This window comes from Ixodes scapularis, unplaced genomic scaffold (assembly GCF_016920785.2).
Source record: "Ixodes scapularis isolate PalLabHiFi unplaced genomic scaffold, ASM1692078v2 PGA_scaffold7__128_contigs__length_106722199, whole genome shotgun sequence".
Lineage (NCBI taxonomy): Eukaryota > Metazoa > Arthropoda > Arachnida > Ixodida > Ixodidae > Ixodes > Ixodes scapularis.
In genome coordinates this window covers 167,220-190,256 of record NW_024609882.1, presented here as the reverse complement: position 1 = coordinate 190,256, position 23,037 = coordinate 167,220, and the positions used below count along the sequence as shown (strand labels likewise).

Below are 23,037 nucleotides of genomic sequence, written 5' to 3'. Positions count from 1 at the left end.
GACGACACGGCGACGTCACACCATTCACGTGACCCGCTCCGGCCAACCCGAAAAGCCCATCTCCGCTGCGAGCAAAAATCGTCTGCTTCAAACGCCATTGCCTTGGAAATTGCCTTCTCAAAATTTGCACACGCGTCCGATATTACTAAAACTTTAATAAAGTGTTTAGTGCTTTACTAACTTCACGACAGATTAGTTTTGAAAAGTGTGAAATCGCCATTAATTTTTTAAGGCAGTGTCTGCGTCGACCCGGTCTACGCAACGCCCAGCGTTGGGTAGACCCAGAATTCTGATTGGCTATTAAGAAAAAGTCACGTGTCTATATAAATTGAGTGAATTATTTTGTTAAGTTTATTTATATAAATTTTAAATTAGTAGAAATGAAATTATATTAGATATATGCAATGCATTCTGAGATAATTATTATGTATAATGTCACGTGTTACATTTGATGAGGGGCGGGAGAATCCCTTCGGTTTCCCGCGTTTTGACCGTTGTTTACTTTCTTCGGCTCCTGGTGTTCCTGCAACCTTCGCAAGTGCACCTCCATTTGTCGTGAATCCCCGTTTCTGAGCGTTGATCTTCCCTTCTTGGTGTCTTGTTGATTTTTTTCACGTATGTATTTCTTTCGCGAGATTCCGTTGCCTTTGTATTTAGCACAAAACTCGGTGTACCACGTGCTTTGATATCCGGGGGTTCCGTGACTGGGACAACTGGGGTTTCTTGTGGAAAGACCTTCGGCATTTTCCTATTGAAATCAGACGTGGCTGTCGAGATTCAGTCGATTCGTTCTTAAGCGGCGATTAAGCGTCTCTTCGTCATGACTGCTGAATTGACGGTCATCCTCCCGAGGCAAAGCAGCCCGCGGTGGACGTGCCGAGGTTCTGCGGGAAAGAACAAGGATGACCGGGAGACCAACACTTTCTGCAGGAGCCACAAAGCAGGCCATGGTTTCATCGAACAGCCGGGAGTGGAGCGGGATGCTGAAGGATAGCGGCGCTCACTTCAGTGAGGTCAGTCGATATGGTGAAGTTTATTTCTTCATCTGTCATTTGATTAATGCAGCACACCAGCCTCGTTCTGAAAATAAGGATGCAGGGGTAAATGTTTGGCAAGCAGAGGCAGTTTGTGTGCTATATAGATCAACGTGAAATATTTGCAGTGGTAGGCTCATAGGTTTAACCTCCAGTTAAGACCATAACATGCTCTGCATGCTGACGTTGTTATTATATCTTTCTTATGTTGACATCTATTATGCTTAACATACTCTTTGTCGCATCCCTACGAAAGCCCCAACAGAAGGGTGGGCCAGGTAATGGGCGAAGTCACATAGATCACTTTCTCCAAGCCCTTAATCTAATGACTAACAAGCCTACCTTCACAATTTTGTGCTTGAACCACAGTTTGCTCTTGCAACAGCGGCCACGGGGCAACCGTTGCCAACTGCACCACCTTAAAGCCCCTTTATGTTTCAAAAGTAGCGCAAGGTGCGCCGATGCACGAGGTACGTGCTACGTGTAGCCCTTGGGAAGATCATGGCAGCACAGCGCAGCACTGAGCTAAATTTCAGCCGCCATGTTCTTCCCAGAAGGTGGTGCGCGGCGCAAGTCTCGAGCATTTCCACAGCAATGAATGGTGCCGCTTTTCCCAGGATAGAGGGGCTTTACACCACCTACGAGCCATCGGAGCCAATCCAAGGCCCTGTGAGTGTTAAAGCTGATCCACACATACAGCGGAGCGCTCAGCGCTTTATGAGCGCTGGATGCAGCGCTCGGTTGTCGCTTTAGCAGCACAGTGTAAGCGCGCTCCTTGTGTCGTGCTTGCTGCTGCGAAACAGCGCATACACGGTGATTCCGTTGTTATTTTTCCTTTGGCACTGAAAGAAGAGGAAGTAAAAGAGCCGCTCTCCAAGCAAAGGGTCGGGCAGACGATTCAGAGTCATGGACTCTGAGCGACTAATTGATTCGGTACGACCTTATCACTTTCTATTCGACATGCGTGATCCTGGTTTCAGAGACACACAGTTAAAAAATAATCACCTTCGAAAGAGCTCGGTCCCTCGGCTTGGGAACGAGGTTCACCGGATAACCGTCGATATCTCGGTGGCGAAAGATTTCGCGCACTCAGAAGGCTCTTCTGGGCGTTAAGTCGTCCACACACATATGCACTAATTGCGTATGTAAAGGCATTTGTCGCATTTCTATTTCAGCATCCCACATGTCCGCCATGGTACTGTTGATGCACACCCAACCACAGGAACCTGAACATCAGTACACGTGCTAATCTGCAGCAATAACGGTCGTACAAGGAGCGCTACAAAAGCGCTGATTGCGCGCTATATTAGAACTAAGTCACGCGCAAGGAAGCACCACATGAGCACTCACGTAGCGCTAACTTAACGCTCCGCTGTATGTGGGACCAGGCCTTTACTTGACCTTGAAGAGGGTGACATGCGTAGAGCATATCACGTGCTACGTTCGCAGAGCTGGGTTGGCTGAGATGGCTTGGAGCATCCGCTGCAGTGGGACGTTACAAAAATACACATTGATGCTATAGTTGTTGAAATAGGGGAAGTACTCTCACTGTCAGTGGACGATTTTGCAAATGTGGGTGCTTCCAGTAAACACTGTAGAGAATGGACCCTTCTCCTGTTTTCCGGTTCGAGAGTACAAAATGCATGTGTTGCTGGGCTAGGTGGAAACAAGGCTGCCATTTTGCTTGAAGCAAGGGCACTGTGCGATTCCCAGTGTCGATGCCAAAGTCTGTGTTGCGTTCAGATGACGGGATCGGCACCGGCCGGGGGAGGGGACGAGATTTTTTTTTTTCGGTTTCCTTCGGAGAAATTGAATCTTGATAGAAGAGCGGCGTGAATTTGCACGGTTATGGTGTACTAGATTCTAGTACAGCATAGCACAGTGAAGGGGATTGACTTGTCAGGCCCTACAAAGGCTTGGGAGGCAAATGAGCCTACCCGACTACTGTAAACAATTTAATTTTTCGCAAATTTCATGACTTATAAATTGCTGCGAAAAACGCATCCCACCAATATATGGTAAAGAATATATGGCTCACCACTCCTCGCAAAATTTTCTGCGCATGAAATATTCTCCAAATTTGCGAAATATTGAGGCCGCAAAAATAAAGTTGTTCACAGTATGGGGAGCTAATTAGTCGTGGGTTAATAACATTAACGGCACTTTAGAAAAGCACTTCGGAAAGTTGCGCGATTGTTACAATGATGCTTTATTAGACAAGAAAAGCATAGCTATAGACCCTTTCAGGCAACATTTCATGGGCGCTGGCATCTTGACATTACGTGACCCTGCCACCATAGCCGACCTTCAGTTTCTCGCCGTTCCTCCGCGTTGTGTGCTGCACAGGCCACTACCGGAGCTTTGCTTTCGTGTTCTTTCACATTCCGCGTTGAAATTGTGTGTCTTTTCGATATTTCGGGCTTTTGTTTAATCATTTGATATCTATATTTCAACACCAGCTCTTGTATTTTCGTATTTATGAAATGGAATCGGACAGCGAATGGATCGACGATAAAAGATTATAGTTTCAGAGACCATATAAGTTCATCCCATTCTAGCGTTTTTCTCGCTAATAAAGGGCAGTCTACACCACTGCGACATATGCAAATTTCAACTGACGCAGTAAGGCTATCCAGTCGTGCTTCTCGCTGCATGTGCACACTTGTTTCCGTAAAGCCGACCCGCATGTAAGCGATTTAGCTTGCGACGAGACAAGCGGTGGCGACAACGACAAGAGTCAGCGGCGAGCGACGGAGATTTCTTACTGTCGCTTGTCGTGTTACTCGGTTTTTGGGTTTCTAGAAAACGTCGCTCACCGTCCTGGTTGCTTGCTCCGTCATATCCGTGCGGTTTGCCTCGTCACGCGACTGACCCAGCGACAGCGAAGCGGGTCACCGTCGCTTGTCTCGTTGCTCGCCAAATCACTTGCATGCAGTTTATACTTAAAATCGAGGCGCCAGTGGTTCAACATTGTGTGCTTGGAAATTAATTGAGTATAAACCACATGTAAGCGCTTTGGCGAGCAACAGCGACCCGCTTCGCTGTCGCTCTGTCAGTCGCACGACAAGGCAAACTGCATGGAAGCGACGCCGAAGTAACCAAGACTGTGAGCGACGTTTTCTAGAAATCCCGAAAACCGAGCGATGCGACGAGCGACAGTGAGAAATCTCCATCGCTCGTCTCGTCGCACGCTAAATCGCTTACATGCGGGTCGGCTTTACGGAAACGAGCGCGCACATGCAGTGAGAAGCACGACTGCGATGGCCTTACTGCGTCAATTGAAATATAAGACTTCTGGGGTGGCGGTCTCCTACACTCTCCTATGCAACCGGGTGCCACCAAGTTAACAAATCAGCGGCCATCTTGCTCAGGGCAAAAAAAGGCTGCGCTGTTGCTTTTGGGGCTGCATATTACAACGAAAACAAAACAATTATTTTTTTGTTTTAAAGAACTCGAAAGCCGCTTAACGTTGGATTCTTTTTTCTCGGATATCTTCTTATTGCAAATAATCCATGTCGTGGTAATTAATTCGTAGCGTCCTTCTCACAATTGCGGATATTTGTGCACGTGACCGATCACCAAAACCGGCACTTTGAGAATTTACAAAAATATCAAGCTCGCAAAAATTGTTTATAATACTTGTTTTGCAGATGCACAACTGTTATAAGCACACCGTCTCGAGTTTTAGATGAAACTAGCTAAAATACAAAATAAGTGTTCACAGTCACTATGATACTCACTGCTTTCCGCAGGTATGCTGGAAATGAAGGAAACATAAACATAGTTGGAATGCTACCCGGTCGAAGTCTTCTCGCTTGACCGCTTGTGTCAAAGCAGTCATCTTCGAAGTACGCTGTAGTGTTTTCAAATTCTTCTACTTCCTCGTCCAATCGAAGTTGATGGCACGACTGTGCGCCCTGGGAAATAAAAGAAAAAGAAAAAAGAGGGAGCACGAGAAAAAAGGATTCGAGACAAATTCTGCCTGACAGATCGGGTGTCCTGTGTGATTCTCTCGTTCGGGTTGAGCTCGCTCGACTCAACTGGCTATCGCCGGCAGAACTTCAAATGAGGTGAGCGGGCTTGGAGCAACCTGCCCTAGGCTACGTCAAGATGAACACTCGGCCCAGCGACGTACGCCCATAGAAGATTCACCTCGCAAAATACAAAATGCGCCGAACAAGGGACGTCAGTATTCTTGCGCAACCAACCATCCCCCCCACTGAACAAGAAACGTCAGTATTCTTGCGCAACCAACCATCCCCCCGCCGAACAGCATGCTCCCTCGCAGCATGCAAAGTATTGTCTTTAGGAAACCAGCGACGTGCAAACATGTTTAAGGTTTTACTCTTGCGGTTAAAATGCATCTAATCATCTAGCTTTCTCCCGTGAGCCTGTTCGCATGCAGTAGTAAGCTATTGGTCTCGGGATCGACCTAGAGGTGGCGCTGCTGTCGTGCTATCATCATTATCAAAGCGAGGATGGACGCATTGCTGTCCCATAGGCTCTCCACGTTCGCGTGCGAAACGGTGTAAATTCTTGCATTTATTTTGTTGCACAGTATCGGTGGGAAAACAATTTTAGCGGAAAGTGGTACAATACCGTTCGGTGCGTCAGTAAAGATTGAATTGTCTTACCAGCGTGCGGCTTAAGTATAAATAACCACGTGTGTGGATCAGTCGTCTGCCCTAGGCAGACGTTGGGAAGCATGGCTCACTACGACGGATGCCTGTCTTTAGGTAAACTGCACTATTTATGTTAAAAATTTCTTTCTTTTAAAATAGTTCTGTCGGTTCACCAGCGTGGGAATTTAACAAATTAATTAATTGCGACCCGGATAACATAATATGGGTACTGTGGACTGTGAAATGGCAGGTTCTATGCATTTTTGTTTTTGCAACTTTGAGCTTTTTTCAGTAATATAAATATTTAGCATGAAGAGAAGCTAGTGCTGTATCATAAATTACCGTGCTATTGAGTTCTGCTGCAGCCTGTTTCCCTTTACTGTGCTATGGCGTGGGTAAGCTTTTCGGAGTCGGAACAATTTTACTACGTTGCGATAAGGAGAGAGTGCCTCTTCTAGTTAACGATCCGGAAACTGATCATTGGCAGGACAACTGAAGCTAGTGAAACAAACTATTCTAATATATCTGCCGCGATAAGGACAAACGGGTGTAACCAAGCAAGGCAGTAGCGTGCGTGCTATTAGATGCTTTTCTCGGTAGTGTGGGTTCACCCGCTTCAATTTTCTCGGTGAGGGTTGTGGATGTCAAAAAGCCAATATTATAAATTTCTGACTAAATAATCTTCTATTTAAATATAGTAGACACTGTAACTCCATCAAATGACCCGCACCACGACGTCGCCGGCATCGGCCGCAGCGACGGCCTTTTACCGATGAGGGCTAGGGACTCTCACGAGACCCTAACCATAGCCTTTAGTAGGAAGAAACGACAGCAATAGCAACAAGCGTTGAATGAGGAGGGCTCAGCTCAGGCGGAAACGGACTTGCATCATCAAGATCCGAAATTGGGTTGTGTGTATGTTTATACAGCCTGGAACTTGGTATGCCTCAAAGGGCGACGAATCTCGCAGCTGTAGATGAGCAATTTAGCGAGTGCAGTACAACCGCTAGCTTGGGGTAACGTGCACCACCCAGTAGTGATACACCAGGCACGTAGCCAGGGGGAAGGGGGCCCATGGGGCCTGGCCCCCCCCCCCCCCAAATCTTCCATTTTGCTGGGGCCTCCCCTCCCCCTCATTCAGCATTTTGTAATGGGCGGCCGCTGACTTTCCTTCTTCATCACAGTGGAAAGGCTGAAAGTTTTAAATTCGCACCGAACCTGAGCGCACTGAACGTAGTAACTTAATAAAACTTTTCTTTTATTTGAATCTCGCTTTATTCTAAAAGTTATAGGCAAATTCAAATTACTAAAACAAGCAAAAAAACACCTCCTTCGTGACGTCCTTGGTCGCTTGAGTGGCCGTGAACTAGAGGAGGGGTAGTGAGCTCAGCGAGCGCTCACCGCTGCTGCACTCTGCGTCAGCGGCTCGAGAGGGCACCACTAAAGCATGTTCTGGGTAGGCTGTATGAAGCGGGCAGCCAGGGCAGCTCGCATTGCATTTGCTGCGAGATTAAACACTAATTTGGCATGACACTTCATTGGCCACGAACGACAGCAAACACGGGATAAAGATCAGTTCAGAACAGCAGTCACTTCGCGCTGCCATACTGCCAAACCTGCTCCGAAGGCCTTCGGAACTGGTCGGATCCTCGACCGCAGCGGCGCCGGGTACATTCAGGACCTTTCTACGCTCACCGCTGTACTCTGTTTCACCTTATGATGTACCGCAGGAAAGGCTACAAGCACGAGCTCCTTGCTCTGGGGCACATCTTGGCGGCACAAGCTCTCGTGACTTAATTAAGAGTGGCTGCCAACACTATGAGCTCGCGCTTTTAAAAAGAAGCTTTTAGCGGCTCTGACCAGTATTAAGGCCAGGACCAAATACGACACATAGCATGCACTTTCAGCACCGCGGGTCGCCTTTGTAGGTAAAGAAGGTGTCCGCGTCGTCCGCTTAAAATAGGATGCACTGATATTTAGTTATTCTCTCCGTGCCCGCTGGCTTGCCCGAACCTCAAGAGATGTGGAAACCACAAAAAAGGTAGACGCTTAAATATGATTGCAGGGCCCCTTTAATGATACCTGCAATTTTACATAACAGATGACGGGACAATCAATCAAATGCTCGGCGAAATCCAAAAATACATCTATATCTCCCCTACTATCAATGCACTGGCTGCAATCGTCAAAGACATCAATAAGCCGTGTTTTTTTTTGTTTTTTTTACATGAGGTAGTTTTATGGTATTTTTGTGTCAACGGCAGTTTGTGCGCCTTTGCGTCTAATATCTGCAAGATAGTATATGTGAAGCAATATGTATTAGTGCAAAGCGCTGTTTCCTGACTAGTAATGTTATGAACTACTCTGGCATACCACTGCTAAAGGGTCAATTGCAGTGCCAGTTTACCTTTTCATAGTAGAGTGAATATTTATAATAAAAATGAACAGGTTTTCAGTGACATTTCTAATAAAAAAATGATCTACAACAGTGGTTTTTTGCTTTCGCTCGGTACGAAAGCATGCAGTTGCCATTCTTAATCTTCATAAGATGACGTTGCCAGCATGATCAACAGATGAGTTTTAACCTGGGTTACAAATGATGCGACGAGTTAAATATTTGTATGAATTTCCTTTCCTTCCACTTCAAAATTAGGGATGACCTATATTCAAATGCTTTTACTCTCAACAATTTTGATTACTTGTTGAATGTTCAAACTAACTTGTAAAGCTCCTTGCTGTCAATTCACTTTGTTTAGGGGATCATTATCCAAGAGTTCTTGTTTTTAAAACTAGTAACACACTCCTTAGTGCACTGAAGCGGTGTATGTCTGTTCCACGTGGTCTAAAATTGATGGTTACGGTGCTTGTACTGTGACAGTTCTTTTCTCTTGCAGCCCAGCGTGAACCCCACCATTGGCGTTCTGGGCAGCACTCTGAATAAGCTGCTTCAGTTGTGACTTGTAGCACAAAGTTTCTGTCACCCAGTTCATCGTCATCTCGGAACCGAAGGCATTGGTCCTGCTTGCTAGTCACCACTTGAATAAAAGTTGGAATGGTGCAGTGTGTTTGTGTAAATAAACTGTTGAAGTTGTGACAGTATTTTTGTTTTTGTAGGTAATGAGAATTATTTACATTAAAAGATCCTATTCATCCATCCATCAATGATCCTTCATGCCATAAAGTATGTACTGTTCCCAAAGTAAAATTTGACAGTCTGGCAGCTGCCGCTGGCCTGGAAAATTGTGAGGGCTCACGCCTGTAAACTACATGTATTGCTTTGTGAACCTCCTTCTAGTCCCTTGTGTACCTGAAAACTTAGGAGGTCAGTTTCAAGTCGAAGGGGGATAGCCTATTTTTATTTACAAGGAAACTTTTGTACTTGCATATGCATTATGACCCATAGAGGCTGAACTCCATGGGACGAATATGCTGTGAAAAATCTAATTTTGCCCGGCGGCTTTTGTTCTGCGCATGGAATCGGCACAGTGGCTGCTACGTCCCGCGCAAAGTGAGCATGCCGTAGGGCGACATTCGTCAGTCATTTGTCGCATATTTCGCTCTATGGAGTTCAGCCTTAAGCTGTTGCTTTCTGGGACTGGGAGGACTGAGGTTTTCATGTTCCAGTATAATAACAAGTTACGTTCAACAGATGTATGTTTGAAAAGTAAACATTTTGGCAAAATTCTGCCTGGTTAGGTGAGTATTAATAAAAGAAGCTGCAGGTACTCTAACCAGCTGTGTTTAAATAGCCCAACGTTTCGTGGCCTACTTGTTCACGGGTGACTTATTTGGCTGGGTGTTTGTCTTTCTCTTCTCCTTGTCGCTGCCTTTAAATCGATCTCTCCTTTTTGTGACGCCTAGATGCCCGTGAATATAACTGCTTGGGAAGGTACTGGTTTAGGTTCTTTGTATTTCTAGGTTCGGAAGGAACTGAAAAAAACTACTTTTTATAGTTATAGCTTATTCAGCATACAAAGAACAACCAGAACAGGTCGATCGATACCATCCCAAGCAGTTATATCCACGGGCTTCAGGGTGCAACAAAGCGAGGAGAATGATTTAAACGGCAGCGATAAGGAAAGAAATACAAACTCCCAGCCAAATAAGTCGCCCGTGAACAAGCAGGCCACAAAACGTTGGGCTATATGAACACAGTTGGTTAGAGTACCTGCAGCTTCTTTTATTAGCAGATGTATGTTAAAAAAAATCAAAATACAAATAGCTTAGGCTTCACAGCATATGCCTAGGCTATTAGGTATTTAAAAGGAAAACAAGGATGAAAATAGTAAAGGTGTGAAATGGCTAACTCAAGATCGAGTTTTAAAAAAATTGGATACAAATATTGCACTTTTTTTAAGTATGACTTTCCACCGTTGTTAATTCAGCCTTTATTTCTCTATTGGCAAGTACTAGGCAAGATACAAGTTCTCACAATGCTGCCTTTTTGATAGTGTGCAAAGACTGAAGTGATCAAAACATTTTCCAAATTTAGTTATGCAGTTTTGCACCGTTTCCTACTTCCTTGCTTAATTAGGTATTTATATTTCGCTCATTTTACACACTAGTCGCCCTCAATAAAATTAACACTGACCTAAGTCGGGGAGGAAAATAAAACCGGACATCCTTCGTGCTATGGGTTTTAGTTGGGCTAGTTGGTACATACTGTTGACAATCGGGTCATCTGAACACGGAAAAACGGGACACGAAGGAAAGGACTGGACAAACGGCGGTCCATTTGTCCAGTCATTTCCTTCGTGTCCCGTTTTTTCGTGTTCAGCTGACCCGATTGCCAACCCTACGTGCCTGCATAATTACAAGGGAGCTTCTCCCTTAGCAGGCAAGTACTGCGGGAAAGTAGTAGGGAGAGGGGCTCCTCCGTTATTGTCCCAATACCGCTGGTCCCCATTAAATAAAAAAAGTGCGCGTGTAGCTGCACTTCTTTTTTTTGTGTGTGTGTGTGTGTGTGTTTCTTGCCTGAGTTGGTGAGTTTAGTAATTAGGAAAACCAGAAAGCTCCCATACAGCGGCCGTGCACCGCGTAGTTGGGCTTCTCTCCGGCGCGACGGGGAAAGTACGCCCAAGGGAACCATGGAACGTTTTTCTTCGTTTTAAATAATGCAGACTCTACGTAATCGCTGGTGTGGATAATGCATAATAAGCTTTTGTTTCAGACTTTATCATTCTTGCGGAATCCAAACGCTGAAAAAACGGGCACAAAAAACTGAAATTTCATGTCGGATTTTATTTTCAGTGCATCAATCATCCGATATCGCGGTAATTGTTAAGTATACTTCGGGTGTCGAAAAAGGGCCCTCGTATATTTTTCGAGCTGAAATATACATTCATATAGAACAAACTTTTAAACTAACCAGTTAGAAAACATTTCTCGTCCGTGTTCTTATGATAGGCCCAAATTCACCAATTATTTAGGTAATCTTTCCTTATATATATATATATATATATATATATTTTTTTTTTTTTTTTTTTTTTGCTGTAGTTGAAAGGGTATGTTGCTGTTACCCTCCGCGCGCCCTTACCTTATTGAGACCGGAGGGGCTAACTAGAGCACTATATAGCTCCTTCGGAGCAGAGTAGCGCAATCTAGAACGCCGTCTCTCGGCGACTAGCGGCGAACGCCCGGAGGTTCCAACTGCGGTCAGAAATGCATGGAGAACGTGAGAAAATCGCTGTTTCTTCAGTTTTTTGGGGATGTGCGGAATGGAAATCATTTTTGACATAATAATGAAACATTTTGGAATAATATGCGATAAGTTTTGTGCCATACAAGGACGTAACTTTTTTTAAAAAATTGCCTGAGCGGCGTCATGCAGCAGACGACACGGCGACGTCACACCATTCACGTGACCCGCTCTGGCCAACCCGAAAAGCCCATCTCCGCTGCGAGCAAAAATCGTCTGCTCCAAACGCCATTGCCTTGGAAATTGCCTTCTCAAAATTTGCACACGCATCCGATATTATTAAAACTTTGATAAAGTGTTTAGCGCTTTACTAACTTCACGACAGGCTAGTTTTGAAAAATGTGAACTCGCCGTTAGTTTTTTAATCAGCCGCGTTATGTCGATCTCCATGTATTATCCCATAGGGCGGGCCGCCTCCTGGAACCCTGAGTACCACGTGACTCGCGCCGAGCCGCTCTGTCGGCCATGTTGTCGGCAAAACACGGGGTTCAAAGGATTGCGCTACTCTGCTCCGTAGGAGCTATGTAGTGCTCTAGGGCTAACGGCTGCATATATATATATATATATATATATAAACCCATTTCTGACTCTTGTCCAACCGCCGGCTAGCTGAACAAAGCGAGATGTCCGTCGTCCCAAAATTAGTCTACTCCGTTTGACCTTACGATGGGCCGCAGCTGGATTGACTGGGATCACCCGTAGCGTACGCTACGCTCTATGTCAACATCGTGCACTCATTTTCACCGAAAACCAACGCGTCTAAAGAGAACTTACAACCCTTCCACACTTTCTAGAAACGTGAAGATGACATGTATTTCAGTCAATTAAGAAATATTTGCTTATGTTATCTGCGGAAGTTGGCACAAATTCTACTATACAATGCAGCACACGTACATACATATACGTATATATATATATATATATATATATATATATAAAACTGAGAAGAAAAAACCCTTAGTGAAAAACAGCAACAACGGACGATTTAATCTTCGACGTTTCGGCCGGAGTCCGGCCTTCGTCAGGAAGGAAGTCCGGCCTTCGTCTTCCTGACGAAGGCCGGACTCCGGCCGAAACGTCGAAGATTAAATCGTCCGTTGTTGCTGTTTTTCACTAAGGGTTTTTTCTTCTCAGTTTTATACCCACGCCTTCGGCCTCCCGCCACCATGCCCGTTATATATATATATATATATATATATTACACAATATCACAACGCAGTGCCAGCAATGTTTTGCGGCTTATACGCGGGGCCATGGGCTAAAGGTGCACCTCTCCGGTAAATACCGGGTGAAACAAGGAGACGGTAGGCTCTTTAAATCGACCGGAAAATTCGGTTTCTTAACCTATCGCGCTACGACTTTGTGCAGCGTTGCCCACAGATGGTGCATTTTTTTTGTAAAATTTGCAAAGAGCGAACTTACCTGAGGAAAAAGTAAAGAAAGAAAAAGGCTTAGCTCCTATGGAATTTCAGCGACGCCACCGGTCTTCAAACAACACGGCGCCGTTTTGCACGGTAGACAAGAGATGGCGCAACGAACGCCGCCAACGTACGCCAACGAATGAGCATACGGCGCCGAGAGCCAGCGTTTTTAGCAGACGATCTTTTCGAATCAAAAGCGGCGCGCGTTCCGCAAACGGCGACAGTTGCAGAAACAAAAACAGGCGCGGTAACAACAAGCAACTGCAGTTCCTTGTCTGCTATAAACGCCGGTTCTCGGCGTCGTCTGCTCGTTCGTTGGCGGCAGTTGGCGTCGCGACCGCTTGCGCCATCTCTTGTCTACCGTGCGAAACGGCGCCGGGTTGATTGCAGACCGGTGGCGTCGCTGCGTTTCCATAGGAGCTAAGCCTTTTTCTTTCTTTACTTTTTCCTCAGGTAAGTTCGCTCTTTGCAAATTTTACGAAAAAAATGCACCATCTGTGGGCAACGCTGCACAAAGTCGTAGCGCGATAGGTTAAGAAACCGAATTTTCCGGTCGATTTAAAGAGCCTACCGTCTCCTTGTTTCACCCGGTATAATCGATTTTGCAGTATTACATAAGCTTTCGTCTGTAACAAAAATTTAAACTACGCTTGCGTGACTCATTTTTAAAACAGGAAAATTGTCTAAATAGTTCTTCAGGGAAAAAACAGGAGTCTCCAATGAAAACAATATTTGTTGTTTGCTATAATCTGATGGAATGCATTTATATGGTTTTCACACGGCCATACACCACTTTTGGGCCGTGCCAAGGCGCCCCTAATTCCACTCCCTCTCCTCCCATTCTACCCATTACCCTTTCTTGCGTAAAAGCAACCTTTTTTTTTTTTTTTTCATTTCGGTAAAACACTGGAGATTAGGTGAAGACATGCAAGACCGTCACGAATCACCTAAAGCAGAAACCTAATACAAATGGCACTCTGAACAAGAACTCATCAACGTTTTATTATGATTATTTACTACCTGGAACGTGTTATGGGGAGCAATCACTGGCGGCCATAGTTGTGTGCGCGACTGCCGAGCGCGTGCTGACGGCGAGCTTCCACATTTATTTTGATACGTACACTCCGCACCATCAAGACTGCCGGTCTTATCAGCCTATTAATGTGAGCTCTTTCTGAGCATGCGCTCTAGAAATCACCCTCAAATATGGCGTTCAGTGAATACCCTATACATACTGATGAGGTGAGTGCGTTCAGCGCGTGTACCGTATACGTTGCCATGCTACTTGGAGCTTGAGTAATTTGGTACGTGCTTCATCATGCAAGAATTGGTACATTACAGTGTTGTAGTAAAATACGTAATGTACATAGGTACATGGCGGCTGCGGTCAGACGTATTTACAAACTACACAGCCTGTACTCAATCCCAAAACGATCTGCAGTGCTGATCTTTGCGATCACGAGGGTTTTGAAGTGTCTTTGATACACGAGATTCTGCTGAGCTATGGTCACACGCGTGTGCCGTCTTTACTGCAGACATTTGTGAGACGGAGTAGAGTAGTGACCATAATCCTCTGGCCCCAAATTGTTTTGAGTTTTGACAACTTTAGATTTAAATAACAAATCACTCATTTTTTATTATTTTGTATACACCGTGCACATTTCTTTTCCTTGCAGTTCGCACACCGTTTGGCATGCACATGTAATATATTTGTTTGGAATATTTATTTAGTAATAATGTATATATTATTGTAGATACTATGTTCATAGTACCGCTTACATGTCACAGGCAAACTAAAACCTTCAGCGTCAGCACCTTCTCCTGATGCATCCTTTCGTTTAATCGGTACAGCGGGACCTGTCCTAGTCTCAATCGGGGCGTCTGGCCACTTTATAGTGCGTATGACAACGAACACTGAAATTGGGTTGTCACGCTGTATCACTCAACGCGCTGCTTTGTTGCCCCGTTATGCGATCAAGGGACGCGCCATCCCCATTTTAGCGTTCGCGCCCATGGCAGGTGCTTTGCACTTTCGAACGCGGCGAACATGTACGTGCTGAGGTTTTGTAAACAATAAAATGCTGCGGTGCCATTCTCACTGTTCGTGTCCATGTTTACGAAGGCAACAAACACGTGTTTGCTGGGTTGTGAATTTATCAATAACATCTCCAGTGCTGACAAATCAGCGCGGGTGCGAGTGTGGTTTTGAAAAGTGTCTTTTGTAGGCGATTTCTCGTGTAAACAAAATAATTCGGATGAGCTGAAGTCACTGGACAGGCTGAACTAGCCTCATACACTTGTGGCATAAACTTTTTGGTTCTATCTTATCTGTTCTTGTGGTATATTGTCAAAGCTAGCTTAGCTTCAATGTGCGGCAGCCCCGCACTGCTGCGAGAGCACGTGGCTTTGTCTATTGCACTTCATTTGCATGCGCTCGCGCAACTATCTGTGATAGAGTTGGAGCACTGTGGAAGCTAAGCTAGCTTTGACAACGTAGCACAAAGAAATATGTGGCCACGTGGCTTCGTCTTGCGTCTTATTTGCACGCGCTCTTGTGCAAAGAAGACGCCGTAGCAACACACAGTCAGACGCTCGCGCAAGTAGCTTTGACAGCTTTGTTTGAAAGTTTGTGTTTGTCCGTCCTCTTCTTTTCCCTTGCTGGCGCAGTCGGGGAACGGTCAGGGCATGGTGTGCCCCCGGGGCGCCCCGGGGGGTGGGGGGATCGGATACCGAGTGGGCTAGCGCACACCAGCTCGGAGCACGTGGAGCGAAAGCTCGCGCTGCAGAACCCAGAGATCCTGGGTTCAATCGCCACCCCTGCCCGTTTCGATCGGGATGAGCATCGTACCGGCGTGCGGTCGTGTATCACTACTGCGTGGTGCACGTACGCCAGGCTAGCAGTCGTACTGCACTGGCTAAATTGCTTATCTACAGTGGGTTACAATGTCGCCATGTTCTGGCCAGGCTAAACTCGTCCAGTATAAACAACTAACAACTAATTTGTTTGGTTTTCTGTCCCTGGGGAAGCTACGCTGGCTACGCCGCTACGTTCGCTTTGATAGCGTGGCGGGCGTGGCACGCCTAAGCAGGATGGATGGATGGATGAATACGGCTGAGCCCTTTGGATCGGGCGGTAGCTGACACTTCCAGCGCCCACTTGAGCTCTAGCGGTAGTCTGAAGCAACTATGCGTTGCTAGGAGGCGTTTGTTGTGTTTGTTGCTTGAAGCGATTTCAAGATGGCCGAAACTGAGTCGCGGGATAGTCGATACAACGTTTCAAATTGGTGCTGTGTTACCGGTGTTACAATGTCACTCTAGCACAGCCTCGGCGGGATCAGCGAAAGCGGGACATTGTGGGACAGGCAGGTCGGTTTCATCACCGCTATCACGATTTAAAAATGCTGCCGCCATGCAGCAACCATCTCGTTTGAAGACTTCGTCTTGAGGTGCGAGTACTTGTGAAGTTAGCACCGAATAGCGCAGCGTAATTCATAGCTTCAACACGGCAAACAGAACTGGTATCTCGTGTGTTTCCTTCGTACTGTGAAGGTTAGGAATTACGCAGCACTATGAGCTTTGAACCACTATTCGCATACCCTATTTCTCGTGGTTTTGCCCACAGATCTTTGCTGCACCCCGCTCGTAACGTCCACAGAAGGGAAGAGACGGTGTGTGTATATGTGCGTGTCCTTTTTACGCGCCGCCTTCCTCCTTGTGTGTCTCAGGTTTGACTATGTTAACAAGTGCGACTTAGAGCACCGCAGCGGAAAAGTGCTTAGGAGAAAAAGGTAATTAAAATAGTAGCAGTCAGCCCGTTATAATATGGTCTTAGAGTGTACAGCATAAACCCTGATGCGTCCAACCCATTTTAGACTGTCCGAAAAAATCAGTTTCCCAACGTTGTGTGCTGCGATTTGCTACAGAGGGGCGACTATACTTTGTTTCACCTTATGATGTACCGCAAAAAAGGCTACAAGCGCGAGCTCCTTGCTCTAGGTCAGATCTCGGCGGCACAAGCTCTCGTGACGTAAGAGCAGCTGCTGACGCTATGAGCTCGCGCTTCTTGCCTTCTCTGGGGTACAACATAAGGTGAAACGGAGTGGTGCAAGTTTGGAGTGAAAATCTAAACGAAAAAACTTGCCGCATTCAAAAAAGAAAAGCCTGCCTCGGAGAGGCAGGTTTTTCTTTTTTGAATGTGGCAAGTTTTTTGAATAAGTTAAGTAAACCAAGGCGCACCTGCCTCTCCGAGGCAGGTGCGACTTGGTCAAAGAGCTTCCTAAATCAACGAGGTAGTATAGCAATTTTGGATGACCGAGCACATACGTCTTGATTGAGGCTAAGACGGCTCAATGCCTAAGAAAGTGGAACAGCACCCATGGTTAACAGCCAAGAGGCGAAGTGTGCCGAGGCACAGTAGACTAGGGCTTGCCCAGTCATGGGGTTGGCCGAAACAGGAAGCGGCGGGGGCCGCAGAAGGCCCAGCGGGGCCTTTTAGTGTAAGTCAAATGCTCAAAGGGGCACTGCAAACAACTTTTTAACTGGTTTTTATTTTGCACCGAACCTGAGCGCACTGAACGTAGTTACTTAATAAAACTTTTCTCGAATTTTGCTTTATTGTAAAAGTTATAGGCAAATTAAAATTACAAAAACAACCAAAAAATAACCTCCTTCATGACGTCCTTGGTCCTGGCTTGAGCGGCCGTGAACTAGAGGAGGGGTAGTGAGCTCAGCGGGCGCTCACGGCTGCTGCGCTCCGTGTCGACGGCTCGAGAGGGCGCCACTAAAGCACATGCTGGATTGGCTGGATGAAGCGAGCGGCTCGCATTGCATTTGCTGTGCGATTAAACACTAATTCAGCATGACACTCCATTGGCCACAAATGACAGCAAACACGGGGTAAAGGTCAGCTCAGGACGGGAGCCACTTCGTGCTACCCAACGGCCAAACCGCAAGCCACACCTGCTCACCGAAGGCCTTCGGAACGCTCACACCCGTTTGGATCTTTGAGCCCATGCGACCGCAGCGCTGCCGCATACATCCGGGAAGTCTCTACCCTCGCCGCTCGTTGGTGCCTCATCCCACTACCCCTTTCTAGTATGTGCCGCCTTTTCCACCGCTAGGTGGTGGGTATGTCGACGGGTCATTTCTTGTTTCCATACTTTATAAACTGCATTCGTTTCTTTTCTGATCTAAAATACTGAGCAAAAACTACCTTCATAAATAATTGAAATGGTTTGCACCACTTATATTTTGTATTTCGACTAGTAAAAAAGCTTTTAGCTGCTCTGACCAGTAGTAAGGCCAGAACCAAAAACGTCTTGATGTCGTCACATATCGAGTGCTTTCGGCACTGCGGGTCGCACCCGTAGATGGAGGAGGCTTTCGCGTCGTCCGGTTAAAATGTGACGCACTGATATTTAGTTAATCTCTCCGTGCCCGCTGGCTTACCCAAACCCCAAGAGACGTGTAAACCGCAAAAAAGTAGACACTTGAATATGATTGCAGGGCCCCTTTAAGTTGGAATATGTCCAGTGACGATTTGTCAGGCCTATGTATGATATTGGACAACAATTTTATTATGGTTATTCACATCTTTTGGCAACTTTTGCCTCTTTCCATAGGGTGACTACTTTGTGATATGGTGTTTCTTTACAAATTGGTTAATGCTGTAATTCTCTTATTTCTATTTACCATAGAATACCGTGCATCCGCCCGTTCCATATTAAGCACCCATATCCAAATTTCTAATATAGAAAAAATATGCACAGTACATTTATATGTCAAATTGATGACCGGACAAGCGCCCATCCCCCATTTTTTCGCGTTTATCTCTAAATTTGGAGAGGGCGCTTGCCCGGTATTTTACGGTAGTGAGATTTTATTCAATGTTCCTTAATGTCAAACCAGGCTTAGGCCACCTTTTCATTCTTGTAATTTGCATTGTCAAACTCCTTTGTCTAGGATTCAGCAGGCATATAATAATTGTGACAATACATACCTTGACATCTCTGCTCCTTTTTCAATGTAAAAAAAAAAAAAAAGTCTTATGTATGCTAATTAGGATGTGACAATGATGGTTTTCTTTTTATTGGATGGGGTGAGTGTACCTCTATTTAGGTCTAAGAGCTGCCTGGAAACACGCAATAAAACCATGATTGATTGATAGCATGAATACAGTTTTTGTCGGTAGACTGCAGCATTTTAAGCTGTAGTGTACTGAGAACATGTGCAAGATGCAGGAAGACCTCAGTTGTTGAGACCCTTTAGTGGAAAGAAATGGCTGTGGATGTAGAAGACAAAATAAACAGTTACTTTGGCTTGCACAATTGTCACGATATTGTGGTGCAATATTTTTATTTCCATTGCAGAGATTAGTACATGTTCTGCCTCGTAAAACCGGTGTACCGATTTTACAATGTTCCGTATGCGAAAAGGCTATCTTCCCTTCTCCTTCTCTCCCCTCGTGCACCCTTCTGCCCCTTTCCTTTTCTTCTCCCTCTCGCTTCTTCCCCCCTTCCCCACCGACGTTTGTTGGTGCAGAGTTCGCTGGCAACGAATAAATGTTGTTGTAAACTGAAAGCTTGTACAGGTCTGTTTCGTCCTTCTGTTCGTTTTGTGCTTTCTTACTGTTATATCTGTTCCAACACGCTCGTCAAAATCTTCTTGACTACTATTTTATTTTGCATATCTGAGTCTGTCTTCAGTTCCTGTTTACTTACTGCCCTGGTGACATTGAGACAGCATGCTGGCCTATGATGAAACCTGCTCAGGTGGCTTCAGTGTACAGAGTTGCAGCCCAACTGCGAATTATTGTCAGATTTCCCTTATTTCGGGTGGTAGTCGGTTAGACTGTTGCATGCGGATAAACTAAAACTCTGCTGTGAAGGAATTATTGGGAAATGGAGCCTTGCATGGGGAGGCACATGTCTTGGTCAGAAGAGGCACTGTCCCCAGTGACATACCTTTACTCTTTTCCCTCCTCTTTGTATGTTTGTAACTTATTATTTAATGTTCATAACCTATATGAAACACACATTGGTTCTTTCTAGGGCTGGGCAATTGGTCGATCAACCTACCACCTAATGCTTTAATCACGATTCATTTTTGTAACCGGTTGATTGGTAAAATTTTGACAGACCAAAAGTAAAAATTAAATGCTTTCACCACGCAGATGTGGATGAGTACACCTATATGAAGGGCATATTTTCAATGACATTTTAACTTAAAGTAAACTGTAAAGACGAGACTTGTAAATCCAGACAAGTGCAGAAGTTTACACGTGTCCCGGCCACTTCAATGCCATGCGAGTGTCCGTTTAGTGCAGCAGAGACTATTGTGAACAATCAAAGGTGGCCGCTGTTGCCGGAGAATATCAACAAACTTCCTTGCCTCATGCAGCTGAAGTAATAACTTGCGAGTGTGACTGTCTTTGAACTGTACTGAACTACATATCGACGATGATTTGTAATTAAAATTGTATATTGCACCGTTTGTCACATATTAAGCAAAGGCAAAAAAAAAAAATATATATATATATATGTAATTTTGAGTTATGAACGAGACCAATTAATTAATTGAGTGAAGGGTGTCAATCGGGTTAAAATTTTTAATTGACGCCCAGTCCCACTTTTTTTCTCTTCATGTAATGGCAGTCGCGGAAAATGTTTCAGAAAAACTAGCAGCGTTCACCCCAACCCACAGACAGAACAAGTGGCCACATGATCTAGAACCAATTACCAGCAGCATACTATTTGGATTCACAATTTTGTTTTCTGCTGCAGATACCGGTCACCTAGATGTAGGCACGCATGTCCACCTTGACAGACTCCCACAGGAGCCGAATGCCCGCGCATCACTTGTGTGGCAGCTTCTCTATGCCCTGCTGGAACCACTTTTACAGCAAAGCTGTTAAGGGCTGGTTTCCCCAGGATCGTGTCTCTCACAAAGAAATGAAGACACCGAACTCTGGACACCTACCACCATCTATGAGCGACGGCGGCAAGCCACCTATCTGGTTGCCGCCGTCGTTCATGGGTGGCGGCAGCCTTTCCACTTTGGCTTGCTGACTTGCGGCCAGCCGTTACTTTTCATTGTTCAGCTCCGCTGGTTTTCCTTCTTCACCACAGTGGAGAGGCTGAAAGTTTTTTTCTCGTCATTTGTCCAACTTTTGCATATTGCAGTCATATCGGTTGTCAGAGTCCTTTACTAAAAAAAAAAAAAACAATGATTTCTTTTTTTTTTTTTTGAGTTTTACATTTACGCTTGGACAGCTGCTTCCCGCGTATTAATGACTGCGAAATGCCACATTTTATGTGGTAAACACTGGGGGCCCGGGCAGGCCATACACGACTCAACATCCGACTGGTTGTTTGACATGCCAAAAAGACTGCTGAACCCGATCAGACACCAACAATCACAGACTCACATGAATGCAGCGGCATAAACTTTCCATCTTCTTGGGGGGGGGGGGGTGTTTTCCGCCCAAGTGGAAAAGCACCCCCCCCCCCCCCCCCCCAGAAGCACGCAGGGATTCTATGTTTCATGCATTTTGTCAATAAAGGCAACGTGGGCATTATTTTGTTTACATGCCACTACTAGAAACAGCGTCTCGGTAAGGATGCCCGAGAGGGACGGAGCCCCCCCCTGGATCTCATTAGGGGGGACCGAGCCCCGATGACCCCCCGTAGTCTACGCCTATGCGTGAATACACACGATGCAGCAAGTGGGTGGCACCTGATGAGGTTCGACCATCTTTCTGGTATGTCGTAAGACCAGTCAGACATTTGGTCGTGCATGCGTATTGCCTGACTGGTCCCCCAGTGGTTATCATGTTTGGTGCCTCGAATAAATTATTCCTGCAAATTTGCATTTTAAGTTTTCTGGTGCAGATAAAAGAAGTATTTTCTTTGTTTTTTTTTCAAACTTTTACTTTTTCAACTGTAATACCTTGACAGGGTAATACAGAATAAAGAAATAAACAACCATGTTGCTCTCAGTAAGGCTGATTACAGTTGTTGCTAACAGTATAATAGCTGCCCTCCCATTTTTTTTTTTTTTTGTAAGCTCATTGTAAGCATGCTGGGTTCCAGGGTACAACACAGATGAAAATATTGTCAATGCTTACATAAGTGCACCTTCAAGGCCAGCATCATAGATAGGTAACTAAAGAGGCAAAATATGCAGCTTAATCTACCAGTAGCTTTACATACTGTGTAATAGAGGTCTTTCAGGCATGTGAAAAGAAAACCGAAGTGAAGTGGTTCAAATTAATCCTTAGTTCTTCCCGAGGCATCCATCACATCTACATTTGCTTCGGAAAATCAATGCCAAGCATTTTACACTTTCACATTCTCCCATTAAAAAACACAACACACAAAAGAAGAAGAAGAAAAAAAAAAAAAAAAAAGAGGACAAGGGGAACACAAGAGAAGTAACTCTGTATTCACTCTTATTGATGTAGTGCATATATATTTCTGGGATGAGGAGGCAGGGGAATGTCCCCCTGCCTCTTCTTCCCAGAAACCGCTGGGATGCTCGTGTAACTGGGCTTCGGTAAAGTGGTCTGTTCTTCCCGAGATCGTACCACTGGTACGCTTAGGCAAGACATTGTTATCGTCGTGAGATATGCAAGGACGACGGAGGGAGAGGCCAAAGCAACGAAAAGCTCTACACTCCGAGGTGGCCTGCTGTGCAAGCGCTCTCGTGCAGTGTAAAAGCTGCTCAAGACAATATTATCGTACTTGTGTTTCTCAGCTCGCTCGCAGGCATGGGGAACACATTGCTTTCGGCGCGAGGCCGGCGAGGCTTCCACCTTCAGTGATTTTCTGGCATCGCGTGAGCGTCCAGCGTGATCTTGCATGCTTGTGGCTCAGCGGTTTTCGGCGAGCGGGGAGGACGCGCTGGGGTCAGTGCTGCTCTCGTGAGCAGCGATAGTTAGGATCGCGAAGGTTATGCAGGCTTGGGTATATTATCAAGATGCATACATGGGCTGACTGATACATTAATTTGTAAAGAACTACATGAAATTCTCTAAATAACCGAATAGTCCCAACAGCTGACTTGCCATAGCGCCGCCATTTGTAAACATGTGTGCGTACTCTTGAACCGGAGCGCGAGGTGGCAGCGATTTTTGGTCCTGGTCATTGATGGCATGGGTTTGCCTTACTAACTTAATAGATAATAATTAAAACAAATTTCAAACAAGTGCAAGTATATAACACAAGCGACCCATTTGTATTTTAAATTAATCTAAAGCCGGATAT

At 45.4% G+C, this 23,037-nt stretch overlaps 1 protein-coding gene and 1 long non-coding RNA gene across 2 annotated transcripts in view; both read left to right on the top strand.

Moving 5' to 3' along the window:
• Window positions 1-461: 461 nt before the first annotated feature.
• LOC120837408 lies at window positions 462-8,721 on the top strand. Its single transcript, XR_005714893.3, has 3 exons — window positions 462-615; window positions 931-1,013; window positions 8,551-8,721. It is a non-coding gene; the product is annotated as an uncharacterized LOC120837408 (long non-coding RNA).
• Window positions 8,722-18,845: 10,124 nt separating this feature from the next.
• LOC115332949 (gastrula zinc finger protein XlCGF49.1-like) overlaps window positions 18,846-23,037 on the top strand; it is a 65,226-nt gene continuing 61,034 nt past the window's right edge. Inside the window, exon 1 of the mRNA XM_042286460.1 lies at window positions 18,846-18,872. Coding sequence (XP_042142394.1) covers window positions 18,846-18,872 — 27 coding nt within the window. The remainder of the gene's footprint in view (window positions 18,873-23,037) is intronic.